Below are 19,771 nucleotides of genomic sequence, written 5' to 3'. Positions count from 1 at the left end.
CAGACTGGGAAGAATACGTTGGCCAAAACGTTTCCAGAGGGAATGGCAGCAGACCCTCAGGACTCTCCAACTGGGAAAACGACAGCAACATGGGGCTCGTGCAGGAGAACTGGCCCAAGCATGTGATCTTGGCCAAGCCCTTGTACCCAGAGGATGACGAGTGGGACGATGTGAGCCTCCTGGAGCTGCCCCCAGAACAGGACAAAGAAAAGAATGTGGACAAGTGGAAAGTTTTTGTGTCAGAAGGGCTCGCAGTGCCCGTCCCTCGGGAGGCCTGGGCTGAGTGCCCGGCACAGGAGCCGTGCAGCCGAGGGCCGGCGCCTGCCCCGCACAGCCCCCCCAGCCCCCGGCCTGCCCGGCTGGGAGCCCAGGTCCTTCGCGGGCAGCCGGCTGCCCCCAGGAAACGTCCCTCCCGCTTCAGGCGGGCGCTGCGGGCGCTGGGGGGCTGTTCCGCTGTCCCTGCCTCAGGCCACGCACTGAGGACTGAAAGAGACACAGAGAAAGGTGAAGAAGATGAGGAGAAGGAAGGTGAAGAACAGGAAGAAGATGAAGATGACCGCTCCTTCCAGTCCCGCTCCTCTGTGTCGGAGCAGCAGCTGTCCAGTTCGGCTCGAGGGGCTCAGAGATTGCTGCTGCAGCTCCTCCAAGCCAGGGAAGAGAAAAGCCTTTGGATGGGCCAAGCAAGCCAAGCAAAACCCAACCAGGCAGAGCCACGAAGGCCTGGGCAGTGGGGCTTGGAAAATGCCCACCCGAAGAGCCCAAAGCTCCCCCATCCCTGCCCCGCACACACCCGGCCCCAGGCTGGAAGGTGCAGCAACCATTTCTGGGGCACAAAGCAGAGGCTCCTGGAACTGACTCTGAGCACAAACTGCTCCAAGACAACGGCAAAGAAGACAAAGACAAAGATGAAGACAAAGACACAGAAAAAGAGGACAAAGACGACATAGCAGATGAAGAAGACAAAGACAGTGAAGAAGACGAAGACAAACAGGATGAAGAAGATGAGGAAGACAGCAACGAGGAAGAAGACAAAGATGAAGACTAAAAAGACAAGACATAGAACGTTTATTTTAGAATAGATAGATGAAATATAGTCATAAGAATTTAGAAATACTTAGAAGAAGAAGTGTACTAGGAATAGGAATTTCAATATATGCAGAACAAAAAGTATAGGAATAGGAATAAGAATTTCAAAATATGTAGAAGAAGAAGAATAGGAATAAGAGTAAGAATATAAAAATACATAGAAGTAGCAAAGAAGAAGAAGAATAGTAAAGAGTAGGAAAAGAAGAACAATAAGAAGAATAAGAATAGAAAAGTGAAGAGAATATTGAAAGAATAAGGAAAACTAGCAATTAATTGATTTTTATTACATATTGTATATTTCTATAACAGTTATGAAATAAAAACATTAATGTACCGTGTGTTGTAATCACAATGCATTCTAATGTCCTCACGCTGTTCCCGTGATTGAAGAATCTGTGTGTTTCTAATAAAGTGTGCAAGGCACAGGAGCAGAGTGCCCAGATTGCGTGTCCTGTCTCCCCGAGGTGCCGATGTATTGTCCCAGCCCGTGGCACGGAGCGCCCTGCGAGCAGCGCGGGCTCAGCGCCGGCGGCAGCGGGAGAGTTCCCGGCCGGGCCGGCGGGGCAGGGCTGTCGCTGCTCTCTGCAGGCAAACGGGAGGCGCAGGCTGAGCCCGGCTGGCAGAGAGCTGTGCCGGGCATCCCTTTGCAGCAGGGCTGTGCCGCCAGCACAGCCAAGGCAGCAGAGCCCCGCTCTGCCGCTGCCCGTGGCCGGGGAGCCGGGCCGGGGCTGTTCCTGCAGCCCTGCCTGCCTCCAGCAGCCCCGGGCCGGGCGGGAGGGGTTCCCCCGCTGCAGCCCCAGCTGAGGCAGCAGCAGCAGCTCTGTGCTGCTCCTGGCACATCCCTGCGGCAGCAGCTGCACGGGGCTGGGCAGCCACAGAGCCCAAAGCAGCGCAGCAGCAGCGCAGCAGCAGTGCAGCTCTGGGGCTCTGCTGCTGCTGCTGCTGGGCAGCCCCACAGGGCTCAGGGCTGAGCAGCCGTGCCTGGAGCCCGCTCCTGGCTCCTCCAGCCTCGGGGCTGCTCCTCTGCTGCTCCAGGGCAGGGCCTTTCTCCGGGACTGGCTTTTCTTTCTGCTGGGAGAACTCTCTCACAAACCCCAGGATCCCCGGGGCTGGAAAAGCCCTCCCAGCCCAGGGAGTCCCAGCTGGGCCCCATGCCCACCTTGTCTCCAGCCCAGAGCACTCAGTGCCACCTCCAGGGGACACCTGCAGGGATGGGCATTCCAAAGCTCCCTGGGCAGCCCCTGCCAGGGCCTGAGCACCCTTTCCATGGGGAAATTCCTGCTGCTGTCCCAGCTGAGCCTGCCCTGGCCCAGCCTGCGGCCGTTCCCTCTCCTCCTCTCCCTGTTCCTGGAGCAGAGCCCGACCCCCCGGCTGTCCCCTCCTGGCAGGGGCTACAGAAGGATTGTTCCTTTCCTAGGCCCTCTCCTCCTCTTCTCTGCTTTCCAAAACTAAAAAGGAATCACTGAAGTATGACAAATCCCACACAAATATTTGGGACTGGATGTTGGCCCATTTCTTGTGTCCACAAGGACAACCAAGTGTCTCCCTCCTCCCGTGCCCAAAATCCAACCGCAGAGAGTCCCTAGGCCAGCATTCTCTCTGTGGGAGCAGCAGGAAGGAAGTTTGAGAACTTCTGCAGCCCTGAGAGAGGGGAAGGCAGGAATTCTCCTTTCTTTCTGTCTTTTCCACACCAAAGGAGACTACTGCAATGGGAAAAGGAATTGTTCATGGTGGTGCTGCCCCGTGGGGCTCCAGCCCACAGGAGAATCCTGCAGGATATCAGGTGTGCTCCCACCTGCAGGTTGGCACTTCATAGCTGTGCCAGGAGTGGAAAAATTGGAGAGAAAATGTAGCTATCATGCTGGCATGGTAGCATGGAGGAAGGTTTTGGAAAGGCCTTGGGAATGGTAAACTGAGGAAAAGGATACATTCATGTATGCCCCATTGTTTTAGAAAGGCTTTGGGAATGAGAAACTGAGGGAAAAGATACATTTATGTATGCTCCACTTGAAGAGAGCCCGACAGAGGAATGGTTGTACAACAGGGGACAGGATACTGTAAAATTAATCCAAATAGGGAGGGCTACGTGACTGCTGCAAAGTTCGCATGGCCCTGAAGAGTAGATGGTGTGCAGAAAGCAGGATATTGAAACTGCTTGGTATGTAGAAGTAGATAGAGAAGAACAAAGGGGTACTAAGCTGTTCCAACTGCAAGGCCAGCCGGACAGGCATGTATCGATCATAAAGATACTTTTAAGATAATAGTACAAGTCACATAGCAACCAATCATGAGCTTGGCTTTTGCAATATGTATGAGCTAATTAACGAACATATATAAACTATGTAATCTGTTACAATAAACTGAGACTTGATGATCATGATATCATGAGTCTTGTCTCCCGCGGCATTTTCCTCTAACAACTGGCGCCCGAAAGCAGGGACCTGATCCGAGCCTAAGGCGAGAGAGGTGCTGCGTTGGGGTTCGGGTCCTGCGGCTGGAAGGACGGCGAAAGAGTCGATACTCTCTGCTCCGCGCCCTGAGTGACCGCAGCGGCGAGCTCAGCCGATACGTGCTGCCGAAGCCTGAATGAGCCAGCAACGGTACCGACGTAATCATGGAAAGGCAAGCAGCATATGATTTATTTAGTGCTTCTCTTAGAAAAAGGCAGATTAGGGGGATTGACTTAGATAAGGATCTCCCTTCGCTATTGCATCATGCTGAGTCTTACGGCTTTTTCGTTAACCCCCATAGTGTTCATAAACTTTCAGAATGGAGAAGATATAGGGATAAGTTGTGGGAATTAGTGTTAGATGAGGATAAACCGGGCAAGAAAATGAGTAAACTTTGGAGAGTGGTTGATAACGAATTGTTAATGTGTCAGGCAGAAAAGAGGGCGGTGGAAGTGATACGGACAGCTCTGGAGAAAAATAAGGAATGTAAACCCTCGCTTCTCTCCAGTGAGCCAAACCCTCCGGTTCTCACAAATTTTCCCATTCCCATCTCTGCTTCTGAAATGCCTGTACCTCCCATAGACACTAGTAGCATTGAAGTGCTGGAAATTGAGATCCAAATTGCTTTATGGCAACGGGACTGGGATCCCAAATTCACTTTGTGTGAACGGGGATCAGGTAGAACGGAGCGGGCGCGGGGCCAGACAGAGCGGGGCCGGCCAGCACCGAGCCAGAGGCGAGCCCGGGGCGGAGCGGACATCAGCCGAGAGACGGAAGGCTCCTTGCTGCCGAGCAGCAGCGCAAGGGGGGAGAGGGGCGTTCCTGGGGCTCAGCCGCGCTGGAGCCGGAGCAGGCGGGGCGCGGCCGTGGCGGGGGTGTCTCTTCTCCCATCCACAAGGTGACACAACAAGGACGGGAGTGAGGCGGCGCCGCCCCTCATCTCCCCGCAGCGCCCAGCAATGGCGGCGGAGATGGCGGCACAGTCCTGGTTGCCATGGCAGCGACAACGCCGAGAGCAGCAGCGCCGCCGGTGGCGGGATCGCAACACTACAGCAAAAATTTCAACAGCATCTTCCCAATTTCTTACAAGAGTCAGAAGACGTAATGAAAAAGTACAGCAGGACCGAGTGTTTTCCAAGATACCAAGAAGGATGAACATTATGTGAATCAATATTATTTCAAATATGATATAGATAAAAATCACTGTATAAAGATAGAAATGTTAGTAATGATTTAATTACCAAAAATGTCTCTGAAAACAAAGAGTTGAGAAAATGTCATCTGATGGAATTTTAGTATTAAGTTTGTAATCTCTGTATTTGGGTTTTTATAGATAATAATATAAGTAATAGTGATTTTTAAGTTTTATAGATAATACGATAAATAGTGATTGTTAAGTTTTTGTAAGTAATGATAAGTAGTGATTGTTACTAATGTTATATGAGTGCTTTAAAAGGATTGTCTTAAACTATTTTAAACATTTCTTGTTAATAGGTTGATCATAAAATGTGAGTTGTCTGATTTTTGTGATAAGAATTATTATTAAGGTATTAAGGTATTAAGGTGTTGTTATAGTATTTACAGTCAGTTTTCATATGTTTTATTATCTCTTTAGGTGATTGATTACAAGATGTTTTTTCAGGATCCTGTGTTTTTGATTTTTTAACTACTCATGTGTTTTCTTTATCCAATCTTTTATGCAGCTGCAATTCATCTTCCTTTAAAAATTCATTGTCCAAATTTTAATTCAAAATTTCAGACTTCAAATTTTCAGATTTCTGAAGAAAGGGTTTGTTATATTTAGAGAATTTTTGTCTTGAAAGAGATTTTAGACAGGTTCAATTATTTGATAGTTTGATAAATTTTTAATAATAAGGTTTTTTACTTATAACTGTTATTTCTAGGACTTTTGTTTTATAATGTGTTAAAACATATCCTCCAATTAGAGTTTGAGCTCTGGCCAAGCTCTGGCTCTATGTGGATGGTGTGATTGACCCAGGTGTTTTCTGCATCAAAAAGTATTCAAGTCCTTTTGGCTTAACAATTTGACCATATAGGGCAGCTGAGCCTCAAAGGGAGTTTTGGAGAGACATGATCCGGACATGTTTTATCCAAATCTCTGTTGTTTTAAGGTTTATCAGCTGCTGCAGACTCTGGGATGACAATTTGATAGTTTAGCACTTGGTAACTGTGATTTTATATGTAATATTAATTGTGTATGCATTGTTTTGTTCTTGATGTTTTTTCATGTTTATAACAAAGATGTTGATATTTCCATTTCTTCATGCAAATTTTAGGAAACAGAATTGAGAGAGGACCCTCCAGTCCCTGTGGGGGGTGTTGAGTTTGCTTTTGTTTTAACAGGTGCAGAATCTAGATAGATTTCAGTGAAGAATGTTAAACTTATCAATTTCAAGAGAACACTAATCTCTCCACAAGTAAATCAGAGGATGCACAGCAAAAGTGGATTGTACAAAGATTTGTGTTTCACCCACAGAAGATTGTAGGCTTTTAAGTTTTTTCATAAGTGTGTTTTTAATTATGTTATAGACTTTTCTACTAAGTTTTAATGAGTTTTAGTAATGCCTGTGATTTTTCTGTTCATTTTGCCATTGCTTTTCAATGGCAAAAGAAAAAGAGGGACAATCAATTAGATAATCAAAAGCATAACATTAAGTTTATCATAAATATAGTTTGTATTTAGAATTAAGTTTGTTCCTTTCATGTTAAACAGAGCAATCAAGAACATGAGAAATATGAAGTGGAGTGCACTTCTGTAATATAACCTCATTTTTCACCCCATGAGTTACTTCAGTGCAAGCTCTCACACAATTGAAAATCCTAGCCTACTGGACAAAAAAGTAAATTAGTATTCCATCTAAAATGTTGAGTGAGCTTGCCACAAATATAAGTAGTATCTGTCATGCAGTTCTGCAAAACAGAGCAGCTGCCACTAATTTACTTCTTCTAGCCCAAGGTCATAGTTGTGAAGAATTTGAAGGAATGTGCTGTATGAACTTATCTGATCACTCTATGTCTATCCATAAGCATATACGAAAATTGACCGAGCTAACTCAACAGTTAAAGGTAGAGGATAGATTAGGTTTAAAAAGATAGCTAAAAGGATTGGGGATCGGACCATAGTTAAGAGACATTATCAAATACGGCATAATAGTTCTAAGCATAATTGTGATACTTTTGCTTGTTTTGCCCTGTGTGTTTACTTGCTTGCAAGGCTTGATGCAGCAGCTTTTGCAGAAAATGCTGAATGCACACCTTCTTGTACAAAAGGAAAACGGGGGAGATGAAGAGAGCCTGACAGAGGAATGGTTGAACGACAAGGGACATGATACTGTAAAATTAATCCAAATAGGGAGGGCTACGTGACTGCTGCAAAGTTCGCATGGCCCTGAAGAGTAGATGGTGTGCAGAAAGCAGGATATTGAAACTGCTTGGTATGTAGAAGTAGATAGAGAAGAACAAAGGGGTACTAAGCTGTTCTAACTGCAAGGCCAGCTGGACAGGCATGTATCGATCACAAAGATACTTTTAAGATAATAGTACAAGTCACATAGCAACCAATCATGAGCTCGGCTTTTGCAATATGTATGAGCTAATTAACGAACATATATAAACTGTGTAATCTGTCACAATAAACTGAGACTTGATGATCATGATATCATGAGTCTTGTCTCTCGCGGCACCCTCCAACACTTGTCCTCCTCCTCATCCTCCTCCTCCTTATCCTCCTCATCCTTATCCCCCTCCTCCTCATCGTCCTCCTCTTCATCCTCATTCTCTTCTTTCTCCTCCTCCTCATCTTCCTTCTCCTTTTCCTCCTCGTCCTCCCCATCCTGCTCATCCTCATCCTCCCCGTCCTTCTCCTTGTGGTTCTCCTCATCCTTGTCCTCCTCCTTTTCTTTATTCTCCTCCTTGTCCTCCTCCTCCTCCTGTTCATCTTCCTTCTCCTCCTCATCCTCCTCCTCTTCGTCCTCATCCTCCTCATCCTTCTTCTCCTCCTCCTCCTCCTTCTCCTCCTCATCCTCATCCTCCTCATCATCCTCCTTGTCCTCGTTCTCTCTCTTCCTCCTCCTATTCCTCCTCCGCCTCCTCCTCCTCCTCTTCCTTGTCCTCCTCCTCCTCCGCCTCCTCCTCCTCCTCTTCCTTCTCCTCCTCCTCCTCCTCCTCCTCCTCCTCTGAGTGTGGTTCTCAGGATTCAATGACTCTAGGATTCCAGGAACCTGGAACTCTGGGATTCCATGGCTCTGTGACCCCATGGATGGATTCAGGACTGTCTCCAAGGCCACAAGGGAACGTTGGTGCCAGCGGGAGGGGCTGCAGTGCAGGGGCACCAACAGCTGAGAGGCGACTGCAGCTGCTGCTGCTGCTGCTGCTGCTGCTGCTGCTGCTGCTGCTGCTGCTTGTGGGGGTGCTGCTGGCAGGGGCAGGGCCCTGGTTTGGCTGAGCGTTGACATCTCAGCCTGTGAGCTCCTGGGAGCTCAGGACAGGGCCAGGACTGACCCAGGTTGGCACTGCACTTGAGGACAGACACAGAGAATGGAAAGTGCCCACAGAGTGGTTCCGAGCAGGTCTGTGGGAAGGAGGAGGGAGGGAGGATGAATCCCCTGCCCCAGGCTGACAAGGGAAGGCTTTGGGAGGGAAAGCAAGCCTTGACCTGACACTAAGCCCTTCAAGGGCTCAGTTGCCCACGCTGAGCAGGATTTCATCGCGCAGAACTGACAGGGCCAGATCCAGGGATGGGGAGGACATCGAGGCAGGCTTCAGGTGAGCAAATTCTGCAGTGCTAACAAAGAGAGAGACTACAGCCAGGTGAGGGAGGCAGGTGGGAAAGGCTTTGTGCCGTCCCTGCTCAGAAGGGATCCTCAGCACAGCCCTGACGATCTGTACATAGGAGAAAACAATGAACACAAAACAACAAAAAGATAAACTGCTAGTAACCACAAGAAGCTCAAGTTCCCTGAGGTGTGAATTGGCGCAGGAGAGCTTGAGGATCTGTGGGATATCACAGAAGAACTGGCCCAGGGCATTGCCATGGCACAGGGGCAGGGAAAATGTATTGGCTGTGTGCATGAGAGCATTGAGAAAGGCACTGGCCCAGGCAGCTGCTGCCATGTGGGCACAAGCTCTGCTGCCCAGGAGGGTCCCGTAGTGCAGGGGTTTGCAGATGGACACGTAGCGGTCATAGCACATGATGGTCAGCAGGAAATACTCTGATCCAAGGAAGAACAGAAAGAAAAAGAGCTGTGCAGCACATCCTGTGTAGGAGATGTTCCTGGTGTCCCAGAGGGAATTGTGCATGGCTTTGGGGACAGTGGTGCAGATGGAGCCCAGGTCGCTGAGGGCCAGGTTGAGCAGGAAGAAGAACATGGGCGTGTGCAGGTGGTGGCCGCAGGCTACGGCGCTGATGATGAGGCCGTTGCCCAGGAGGGCAGCCAGGGAGATGCCCAGGAAGAGGCAGAAGTGCAGGAGCTGCAGCTGCCGCGTGTCTGCCAGTGCCAGCAGGAGGAAGTGGCTGATGGAGCTGTTGGACATTTGCTCTGGCTGCACATGGGCACCTGTTCATGGAGAAAGGACAGGGACAAGTCAGGAGAGGCTGCTTGGAGCCAAACCTGGGCCATTCCCTGCAGCCTGTCCTGCTGGAACTCACCCTCCCTTGTTCCTGCTCTGGGAAAACCTTCACCCAGGTCCCTGCCTGAGCTCCAGTTGTGCTGGCTGAGTGTGCCAGGAGCAGCCAGGCCTGTGTGTGGGGGCTCTCGAGGAGCCATCCTTGTCCTGCTGCCCTGTGTTTGTGGCCATTTAGCAGAGGGGCAAGGCTGGATATTCAGGATTTATTAGGGGAGTAATTCCTATTGCAGAGAGGCTTGATACCATCTGCACTCATACTTCTAAGGGAAACAAAACAGATGTCAGGAGTTGGTTTAAGAAATTGTTTTCCTACCCACACATCATTGCTGGCCTTCTGAGGTCAGAACTCCCCAGCATTCCTGCTGCACTCAGAATTTGCCACTGAGAGATGTGAGAGGCAAAGGATTCCCTGTGGCTGAGGGAAGCTGAGGGGCTGGATGGGCTTGTTCCCCCAGCACTGCTCTGCTCAGCCCCCTCTGCTTCCCTGAGCATCTCCCTGGGCCTGGACATCCCCTCCTGAGAGGTGCCTTGTCCCTGCCAGCGCTCACAGAGCCCATCCCACCCTGTGTGCCCTCGGCCCGGCCCTACAGAAACCTGCCTGTGTGCAGGGCCCTGGCTGGGGCAGGCTCTGTGTGCAGCTGGGCAAGGGCAGCTCAGGAGGGCCCTGCTGGGCCCTGCAGAGGTGATGCTGCTGCTGCCCAGGGCTGAGGAGTGGCTGAAGGCCCTTTGGGAGGCTCCCAGCAGAGACACTGACCACCCAAAGTCACAGTTCTGGAGCCTCTGTAAATGTTCAAACATTCCTTTGATGATCCTGTGTGTCCCTTTCAACTCAGAATGTTCTGTGATTCTGGGATTACAATTCCTGTTCTGCTTCTCTCAACCCCCTGCTTCCTACAATCAAAAGAGAAAAAAAAGAACCCTTGCAACAGTGTTAGAACAGTAAAGTACAAAGCAGATCTTTATTGGAAGCTTCCAGGTGTCCCAGTGGGGATGAGGCACACCCAGGCCCTGATTTCAAGAGTTCATTACGGTTGATTAATCAGGATTTTTAACAGGAACATTCAATAGGAGATTCAGTTGCCCCAATTACACACCCCTGGATCAACACATTCCAGTAAGTCCGAGGACTTCTTTGCCCCAGTTTTAGTTATGACTGTTCACATTGTGGTCAAATACCAAAATATTATTCTTGTAAGCACTCTTCCTGATAATAAGACTATACAGTATTTCAGGAATGTATTTAGACAGTCTATTTATTGTACTAAAATCTAAGAGAAAAGTAGGAAACTTACTAGTGTCAGCAAAGATTACAGTTACATAAGTACATAATAGTAGTTTGATAAAGCTAATTAAGAGTTTAATGGAGCTAAGTAAGGATTATAGTTTTATAATTATAAAATAGTAGCTTACAGAGCTACAGTATATGAAAAAACTATAAAAACCAAAAATCTTTATGTCACCACTCCAACATTCCTATCCTGCACCAAGCAGGAAATAGAAAATACTCTCAGGAAAACTTCTGACCTTTACAGCAATCCCAGGCTTACCTCCTTTGGGAAGTGTCCTCCGGAGCTGTGCCCAGGCTGGTCTGGAGCTGGGAGCAGCCCTGCCCCAGCCAGCCCCTCTCAACAGCAGCACCCCCCCTGCTCAGGGTGGCTCCTTCCCCCCACAGCTCCTGGCCAGCGCTGGGAGCAGCTCCAGGGCCGGCTGAGAGCTGTCCCTGGCAGGCAGCAGAGTCCCTGGCCCAGCACAGCGCCCTGGGCTGCAGGACCCTGCTCTGCAGGACAGCCCTGGGCACCCCTGGCTGCTCTGCACAGGAGATGAGCAGAGAATGCACTCACAGGGTCTGTGGGCATTGGGATGTTCCAGCTTTAGGAGATCTCTCCAGGAGCTGCAGCTGCATTGTCCTGCAGCCAGAGGTTCCTGTGCCAAGGGCTGGCAGTGATTCTGCCCCAGGCACTTCTCAGCCTCTTCCCAGCCCTGACTGATTGAAGCTCTCTGTGCCTCTGTGCTGTGCTCGCGCTGGCTGCAGGCACTGCCCCAGCCCTGCTGGGCTGGGAGAAGAGCTGCTCAGCAAGAGAAATGTGCTTTTGAAGCTCTGCTTGGTTACCAGCATCACCCTCTGTGCCAGGAGCCCAGCCCAGCTCAGCAGCACAGACACAGCACAAGGACTTTAATGACTCTCTGGGGCTTTGTGCTCAGGCCCTGAACATCAGGCACTGAGAGGGAGCTGCAGAAACCTCTCCAGAACTCCAAGTCAGAATCCAGCTCCAAAGTTTCTTGGACTTTTAATGGGTCCCACTGAGGGACATGACCGAGAAATTGTCCCCAGGCCCCAGGCAGATCAGAGAACTGGAGGCACTGATGCCAGGTGGGGACAAAGAGAAGCCAAGTCTTGTTGCCCTGGGGCACAGCAGGGTCTGTGCCACCAAGGGCTGTGAGGAGACACCTTGTCCTGAGGCCCTGGGGCCTCCTGGCACAGCCCCAGCCAGGCTGGGCACTGTCAGCCCCTGGTCCTGCCCTCAGCATCCCCCCCATGCCCACATCCCAGTGGCCTCAAGGATCTCCTGGAAGGAGTCCCTGGGGAGCCCTGGTCAGGAATGGCTCCTTCATGCTCCCAGAACTTCAGTTCTTTGCAGGTAATTGATATTTCCCATTTCATATAGACTCTGTGAGAGGTCTGGGCAATCATGGGCCCAATTATCCGCTTTAACAAGTCCCTTGAGAGCTTTGTACTGACACTTAGTGGGGCTCATTACTGCTTTGAGATACTCAACTTTTTTAAGTTATTTTGGATTGTCCTTTCAAAACTGAGAGGTTTTTGTGCCGTTTTGAGTCTCTGAGAGGTTTTTGTGCAATCCTGGACTCTAATTCTCTCCTCCAAGGAGTCCATGAGGAGCCTGTGTTGGGGATGGACCTCAGTGGGTCCCATTAATGGCTGGAGATACTTTGGGATTTTCTTCTGACTTGGACTCCTGGAAAGGTTTGTGCAATCTCCTCTCAGGCCCTGAGGTTCCAGGGCTCAGCTCCAAAGGTACCACGGGGCTCATTAAGATCAAGCAAGTCCTGACAAACCATGGCTCTGCTTTGATATCCCTCTTGTCTGGGGCAGTTCATCAGGAAGTTTCTGTAGTGGTTTTGGTACACCAATTTGAGATTTCTCGGCCAATGCATTAATTAGTGTAGTGGGTTCAGTGTTGGCTAATTACCAGTGCACTCACTGCAATATACTTACTAATTTCCTGTTATGAGATAGGATTAGGAGAAAGGCATAGTAGGCTCAAACTTTAACAGTATAAGGAAAAGTTTGTTAAAAAAACTAAAAGAAAGAGTGATAAGGATCAGAACAAAACTTTCAGAACACCTTCCCTCTCCATACAACCTTTTCTTACATACTGATTATATAAAAAGACAAACCAAAAAATTTTCAATCACTTTACCACCTCTAGAATAGTCTTTCTTTAGTTCACTTAGGGAGTGGAGTCTCTCTTTCTTGCTATGGAGACTTCTCCACAAGAAAACAGTGCTCTTGCGGCTCTCAATTTCCACAAAGAGCAGCTGCCTGGAGAAATCTGCAATTTCGAAGTCCCTCACATTTTTTCACAGCTTTTCCCACAGCTGTGTTTATGGGTCATATCAGCGTATGAGGTATTGGTTTAAAGATGAGCTGTTTAAAAGCAGCAGTTCTCTTAATCTCTTTCTGAAATCATCCTCATCTGTGGGAAGAGAGGTCTTCTCTCCCTGGGGCACAGGGTCTCATCACTATGCTCTCTTTCTCTGTTGAAACATCTCATGAGATCACAGCTATTGCAATATTTGCTTAATTTAGCATGGAGACCATTAATGAAACAAGTCATCTCCCCATAGTTTTCAATGTGTTATAGGGAAAAATAGAATCTGATGTAGCAATGACATCCTTCTCCACAGCTTTAGCAGAGGATTTCAGCCCCAAGATCAAGGCATCTCCTCATCCCTCCCATCTGGGACTCAACTTCCTCTTCCCTGCCCTCGGTGTGTCCATGTTGCTCCTCTGTGTGCCTGCCCTGTGTCCTTTTCTCTCACTGGAGGAGGATGGCAGCACTGGCAGAGTCAATATCTCCCAGGGCTGCAGCTGGTTCCGTGAGCCCGGCCGGGCTCGGTGCTTGCGGCCGGAGCTGTTTTGCCATGGAGGTTTCTGCAGCGGCTGCGCTGGGGCTGTGTCAGGCTGGGCCGCGCTGGGGCAGGGCCAGGATCTCAGCAGCCAGGCCAGAGCCCAGCAGCAGCACGGCCGGGGCCGATGGCTTCTCCTGCCCTGCCCGCCGGCCGCGGGCGAAGCCCAAGGGCGGCAGAGCCTTGGCCGAGCCGGCCCGGCCCGGGGCTGCTCCTGGGGCCCGGCGGATCCTGGCCGGGCCCGGGCTGGCGGCGGGGCAGGGCTCGGCAGGGCCAGATGTCAGCACCCGCAGCCACGGCCCGGCCTCGGCCCCGCGGCCTCCCCTGCCCTGCCCGGCAGCCGATGGCGCCTGGCGGCTCCCTGGGAAGGGGCCCGGCCCCACGGCAGGAGCCGCCCGGCCCCACGGCCGAGACGGGGCTGGGCCGGCCTCGGCACCTCTGTGGGGCCAGAAGGGACAGAGACCCAGCCAGGCTTTCTCATCTCTAACTTGTGTCTGCACAGAGGCGTCTGCAGCTTCCTTAGTGCTTTAACAGACTGTCAGCTCTCAGAGCTAATTACTGATTGGTTTTTGTCAGACACACAGGAAACTGCTAGCAGCTTCTCTCAGGACATCACTTCTGTGATGCAAAACCACCACAGCAGCACCGAGCACAGAGCTCCTTTGTCCATGTGTAGTGGTCATGTGCCCAAGCCCCCAAAACCTCTCATTGAGAGATCTCTGGGCCCTCTCCAAGGTGTTTTCTAATAAAAATAGTAAGCTCATGGTCTGTGAAAATTACCAGAGGACAGGGCTAACCCACTTATCTGTCCTGGATACTTTTGTCTGGAAGCAATCCTTGGATATATGGACTTTAGGAGGCCACATTCTAATTTTGGTCATGGACCATGGACAAGAAAACCATTTCTTTTCCACAGGAATGAAGGAACAGAGCCCCAGTGTTTCAGGGGCAGATGAAAGGTGACCACCACAGTGCAAGGCCAGCCAGAGCTGGCTGTTTTTTCCTAAGACATACCCTTGCATACAGGAAATTGTTTAGGGAGAATACCAGTTTTGGCAATGGGCATCTGAACACAGACAGTTCTTTTCTATAGCAAGGAAAGCACATAGCCCCTTTGCTCCAGGAGCTGATGAGAAGCAGCCCTTGACATTCCAACATCAGCCAGACCTGTCAGGTGGCCCCTGGCAGGCCAAGCCAGCCAGACCTGGTCCATGTTCCCTCACTTCCATGGGGTCCCTTGCTTCCAGGAGGCTCTGAGGTGTCACAATGCCCCCTTGGTTACATGAGGCCCTGAAGGGTTGGAATGGTCTCCATGGTTCCATCAGGCCCCACAGAGTCATAATGGTCTCTGGGTCCATGGAGCCCCACGGTGTCACCATGGCCCCTTGGTTCCATGGGCTCCAGTGGTGCCACAATGATCCCCTTGGTTCCATGAGGTGCCCACAGTGTCACAGTGATCTCCATGGGAAGGAAAGAACTGAGCCCCATCGTGGCAGGGGCAGCCACCAGAGGCCAAGGCCAGCCAGACTTGACGGTACTGGCAGACTTTGCCTGGGAGCAACCCTTGGATATAGGCAATTTTAGAGGTGGAATCCAAATTTCAGACATGGACACCCAAAGTAGAAGGATGGTTCTTTTCCACAGGAAGAAAAGCACCGAACACCGGTGTTTCAGGGACAGATGAAAGGCTTCCACCAGAGGCTTAAGCCAGCCAGACTTCTCTGTCCTGGTAGCTTTTGTCTGAAAGCAACCCTTGGATAGAGCAAATTTGGGAAGTGGAATCAGACCTCTGTTCATTCCTGAACTGGTAGTTGCTGAAGGAGTCTCTTGGCTCACCATTGCATCCCCCTAGAATGCAGTCTCTCTTGGAGGAGAAGTTGGTTCAGTCTATGGTTAACTACTGGAAGAAGAGTCCAGCCAACAGCCACTCGATCATCTCCCCCCAGCCTTCTTTTCCTAACATCTGAGGTCCCAGGCTGTCTCTCTTTCCTTCAAATTGAGGAGGAGCAGTATTTCACAAAGTCTTCATTTCACAGGAAACGGTTAAAATTCCTGAACTCCCTGGACAGCTGAAATCTCTTGGCCCAGGACGCTGTGCTGTCTCCCACGCTGGGCATCTTCCCCGCCCTCCTCCTTCTCCTCTGCCGGCAAACTCCCAGGTGTCTGCAGGCTCTCTATGTCTTTCCCTCTAGGTGGGGGAGCGGGGGGGAACGACAAAGACATCTCAGACGTTCTCCACCCTTCCGTCTGCAGGAACTGGCCCAGCTCGGTTCCAGGCCCTTCACCCCCGGCCTACCTCTGCAGGCCACATGGCTTCCCCTCCCCCACCCAGCTCATGGCTGGGCAGGGGAGGTTTGCACTCTCCGCTGACCAGAACCAAAGAGAGCGAGTTCTCCTGGGAATTCTGCTTTTAACCCCTCTGTGTTCTCAGAGGCGTGTCCACCTTCAATTGGTCACCCCAAGTGTCAGTATCCAAACCTGACCCCTGACTGGACTGACCTCTTCCTTCCAAGAAAATTCATTTCCCATGTCAAACCACGACACTGCATCAGGAATGCCCCTCTGGGATCCATGGCACACACTCCCAGGGGCTGGAATTCCAGTTCCCAGCCAGGAAAATACGTTCCTGCCCTTGAAGGCAAAGCTCTTATGGAAGAGCCAAAAGCCATGTGGAGCAAGATCCTACAGGGACATTTCACTGCTAGCCTTCATAACTTTACCCATGGTTGTCATAGCTCATGGATTGGGAATGAAATCAGGGCAGGGTCTTTGGTGAGAGCTGCCCTGGTTCAAGGGAGGCATTGAGAGAGAAACAGAGCAGGCAAAGAGAGGTGGGAGGGAAAGGAGGACACAAACACAAACAACTGGGAAGGTGGCACTCTGAAAAGCAAAATAAAACTGAGTGAAAATTAAAAGGACAGGAATAAATAATTCTGAAAGTTTTGTTTACTATCAAAATATATCCCATACACCCAGCTGCACACAATCATGATCCCACACCCTTTAAATTTAGATCCCACTTCTCCCAATTTCACTCCTACCCCATCTCACCCTGGAGGCTGTGGAATTGGATATTTTGTCATGGGTTAGAGTTTTTTGAGGTGGAAACAAGCCACTTTGAGGTGGGATGGTACCCTTTTGGGGTAAGATTTGGTTGTTTTCAGTGAGACTGAGTCATTTTGAGGTGACAGATCAATCCATCTTGACTTCAGAAGTGCAAAGATATGGAGAACACAGCCTGAAATTCCCCAAGAACCCACAAATCCTCCAGAATAAGTCCCCAAACCATAAATTCCTTCTCAAATACCTGTTAAAGGGTTGGATGTTGGAAATCTCTGAATAATTACTTTCTTTTCAGTCCTATTTCAGGTGTTTTAATTGATAAAGACAAATCAGAAGAACATTAGGGCCAAACCAAAAAGATAACCAGTCAGGTGTCTTCCCAACATGGATCACAGGGAAAGTGGGTCACCAGGCCTGTGCCCAACATGGGTCTTCCCATGGGGGATAAGGCTGGAGCAGTGTACAAAGCTCTTCATGCAGTTCAGGGACTCACAGGGCTTCCTTTACTAGAGCCTCCGTTGGTGTTTGGTCAAGTCAGAGCTCTGGGTGAAGCTCTTCCCACACCGGGGACACTCATAGGGCCTCTCCCCAGTGTGGATGCGCTTGTGCCTGATGAGGGTGGAGTTGTGCTTGAAGCCAACCCCGTAGTCGAGGCAGCGGAAGGGCCTCTCATCCATGTGAATCCGCTGGTGCAGAAGGAGAGTGGAGCTGGTGTGAAACCTCTTCTGACACTCAGGACACTCGTAGGGCCTCTCCCCAGTGTGGATGCATTGGTGGGTGACAAGGGCAGAGCTGCAGCTGAAGCCCTTCCCACACTCCCCACACTTGTAGGGCCATTCCCCGGTGTGGATCATCTGGTGGCGGATCAGGCTGTTGCTCTGCTTGAAGCTCTTCCCACACTCCAAGCACTTGTAGGGCTTCTCTCTATCATGGTTCTGCTTAGGGACCACAAGCTCTGAGCTCTGGCTGAAGCTCTGCCCACCTTCCTGGCCCAGGGTGGGTCTTTCCTCCTCAGAGCATCCTGGGCTTGGTTTGCAGTCCCTCCGCCTGCGGGACCACCAGGGCTTTTCCTCCCTGTTTTATTCCTGCGCTGTGGAGTTGCTCAAAACGGCCTCTTCCATGAGGTTCTGCCGCAGGGATTTGTCCTCCCTGCTCTCCATCCTCAGCTCCTGCTCTGGGGGAGGAAGGACAAGGAGAGGATGGGATTTTCCTCCGTGCCAGAGGGAAGGGCAAGGAGATCCCCCCAGTGTGTCCCCGGCAGGAGGGCACCAGCAGCGGGGCTGTCCTGCAGCTGGGGGCCAGGCTGGGCTGGGAGATGGAGCAGGAGAGAGGGGGAAAAGGGCACTGACTTCCTCCTCACCTGCCTCTGTGTCCCAGAGCATCTCCTTGTTCCTCACAGCCTTCTCTTTCATTTCGGACCAATTTGGGAATGGGAAATTCTGTTTTGGGAGGAGTTTTGTATGGGTTTGAAGGCAAACCAGGGGGAGAGTCTAAGCCAGAATGACAATTGAGTAAGAAAATTAAGATCAAGGCAATGATACAGAAACACTGGTTTAAACTCACAGAGTCAGGATATAACCTGACACCACACTGCTCAGGGTGGTGGTAGCTGTCTGATGAAATGGTGGCTGCAGTCAGGTTGGAATGATGAACGTGATTCTGTCAAAGCAGTGATCCTGTAGAAGGGTCTGGTCTTAGTCTGCAGGTCCAGTGGTGGCTATGGAGCTCCTGTCCTCTGGGAATCCAGTAGTCAAGGTGGTTGTGGTGTTGCAAATGGTGAGATTATATCCAGGCAGGAATGCTTGGTTCCTCCCCCTGGGCGGAGCATCCCACAATGGGATGATGTAATTTTATCAGTCCTGCAGTGACACTCAATGGCCCATTAACAGAAGATGGCCCCTGGAGGACGTTATCAGGGCTGAGCCATGGAAGAGATAAAGAACACTGCCCCACCTGTTGATAACAGTTTATGGAGATGGGGACTGAAAACACTTTTGGTTACATCTGACACTGTAACCTGAAACAGTGAGGTAATCCCTGCTCGGGGTGGGGGGTGAACACCACCCCCCTTACCCAAACTGGCTCAGGTGTAAAACCCCCACCCTGGGAAGGCCACGCGCACTGGGGACAATGTCACACTTGCCCGGTCCCAGGGGAGATCTCTGTCCCTGTCACTCACTTTCTCTCCCTCCTTTTCTCTTTCTTTCCATCTCTCTTTATCTCACATTTACTGATCAATAAAATCCACTTTGGATTTGGTCTTATGAGCTCCTTAATTGGGGCAGTGGCATCTCTCTAACAATTTTATTAACCAGATTGTGACATTATTTTTGCACAGTGAGTTCAGGGCACTGTTGTCTGACCCCAAGTGCCTTTGACAACAGCATGGTTCCCTCCTCTGAGGAGCTTCTGGCTCTTTCAGGAGGAACTCTTAGAAACTTGGATGCAGCTTCCTCTGAGTGACTTTTGGGAGAACTTATGAGGAAAAATGGCTGTTGTGGGTGGCCATTTTAAACAAAATATTTTTTTGTCCTTCACTGAAAAGTTTGTTAAAATCACTGGAGGAAAGGGAACAAATGATACCAGTGATAATGATAAGGATCATTCATCCCAAGGTGAGAAACACAAGGCTACTTAAATCCTACAAGAAGCCCAGCTCAGGTAGCTAAATTCCCAAATAACTCCTGAATTCACAGGCTTGGGGGCTTTTCCAAATAAAAGAATCAATATTTTCTTGGTCCCTGTCACCTTTGTGACAGCTACACAGACCTTTCCCTTCCTTTTAATAATCTGTATGGGACCAAATCTCCACATTTCTCTTTTTGGAACCTGCCAGCATCTGAGCTGGAGCTGTGCTGGAACTGATGAATTTTGGAATTGCCAGAGAATTGCTTCTGTTATTGGTTTATTAATGTTTGGGATTTGTTTGCATTTCCATCACAAGTGACTTGTGGGAAGAGCAAATCTTCCTCAAGGCATTTTATGGAGTGTTAAGTTTAATTTCTGCTGCGTTTGTTTTGTCCAGTGCCCAGGGGATGCTCAAGGGGTCTCTGGTTTTGGTTTGGCCTTAATTTTCTTCTGATTTGTATTTTTCACTTAAAAACACCTGAAAAATTACTAAAAAGAGTATTGACCAGAGATGTCAAAAGTCCCACCATTTAAGAGGTATTTGAGGTGGAATTTATGCTTTGGAAACATATTCTGGAGGTTTTGTGGATTCTTGGGGGATATATGGGAGTATTCTCCATATCTTTATACTCAAAAATCCAAGATGGATTGCTCTTTTACTTCAAAATGACCCAATCCCACTCAAAACCCCTCAATCTTACTTCAAAATGGCTCACACCCACCTCAAAATGGCTGGTTTCCACCTCAGT

General features: G+C 49.9%; 1 protein-coding gene across 1 annotated transcript in view; it reads right to left on the bottom strand.

Annotated features, from left to right (window-relative positions):
- LOC144246559 (uncharacterized) overlaps positions 1 to 19,771 on the bottom strand; it is a 703,923-nt gene that overhangs the window by 114,319 nt on the left and 569,833 nt on the right. The window contains exon 7 of the mRNA XM_077784469.1: positions 17,125 to 17,264. Within this exon, the coding sequence (XP_077640595.1) occupies positions 17,125 to 17,264 (140 nt within the window). The remainder of the gene's footprint in view (positions 1 to 17,124; positions 17,265 to 19,771) is intronic.

The sequence above is a fragment of the Lonchura striata genome, chromosome 6, assembly GCF_046129695.1.
Source record: "Lonchura striata isolate bLonStr1 chromosome 6, bLonStr1.mat, whole genome shotgun sequence".
Classification (NCBI taxonomy): domain Eukaryota; kingdom Metazoa; phylum Chordata; class Aves; order Passeriformes; family Estrildidae; genus Lonchura; species Lonchura striata.
Note: the sequence above shows the minus strand (reverse complement) of the source record. Positions and strands in the feature narration are given on the sequence as shown.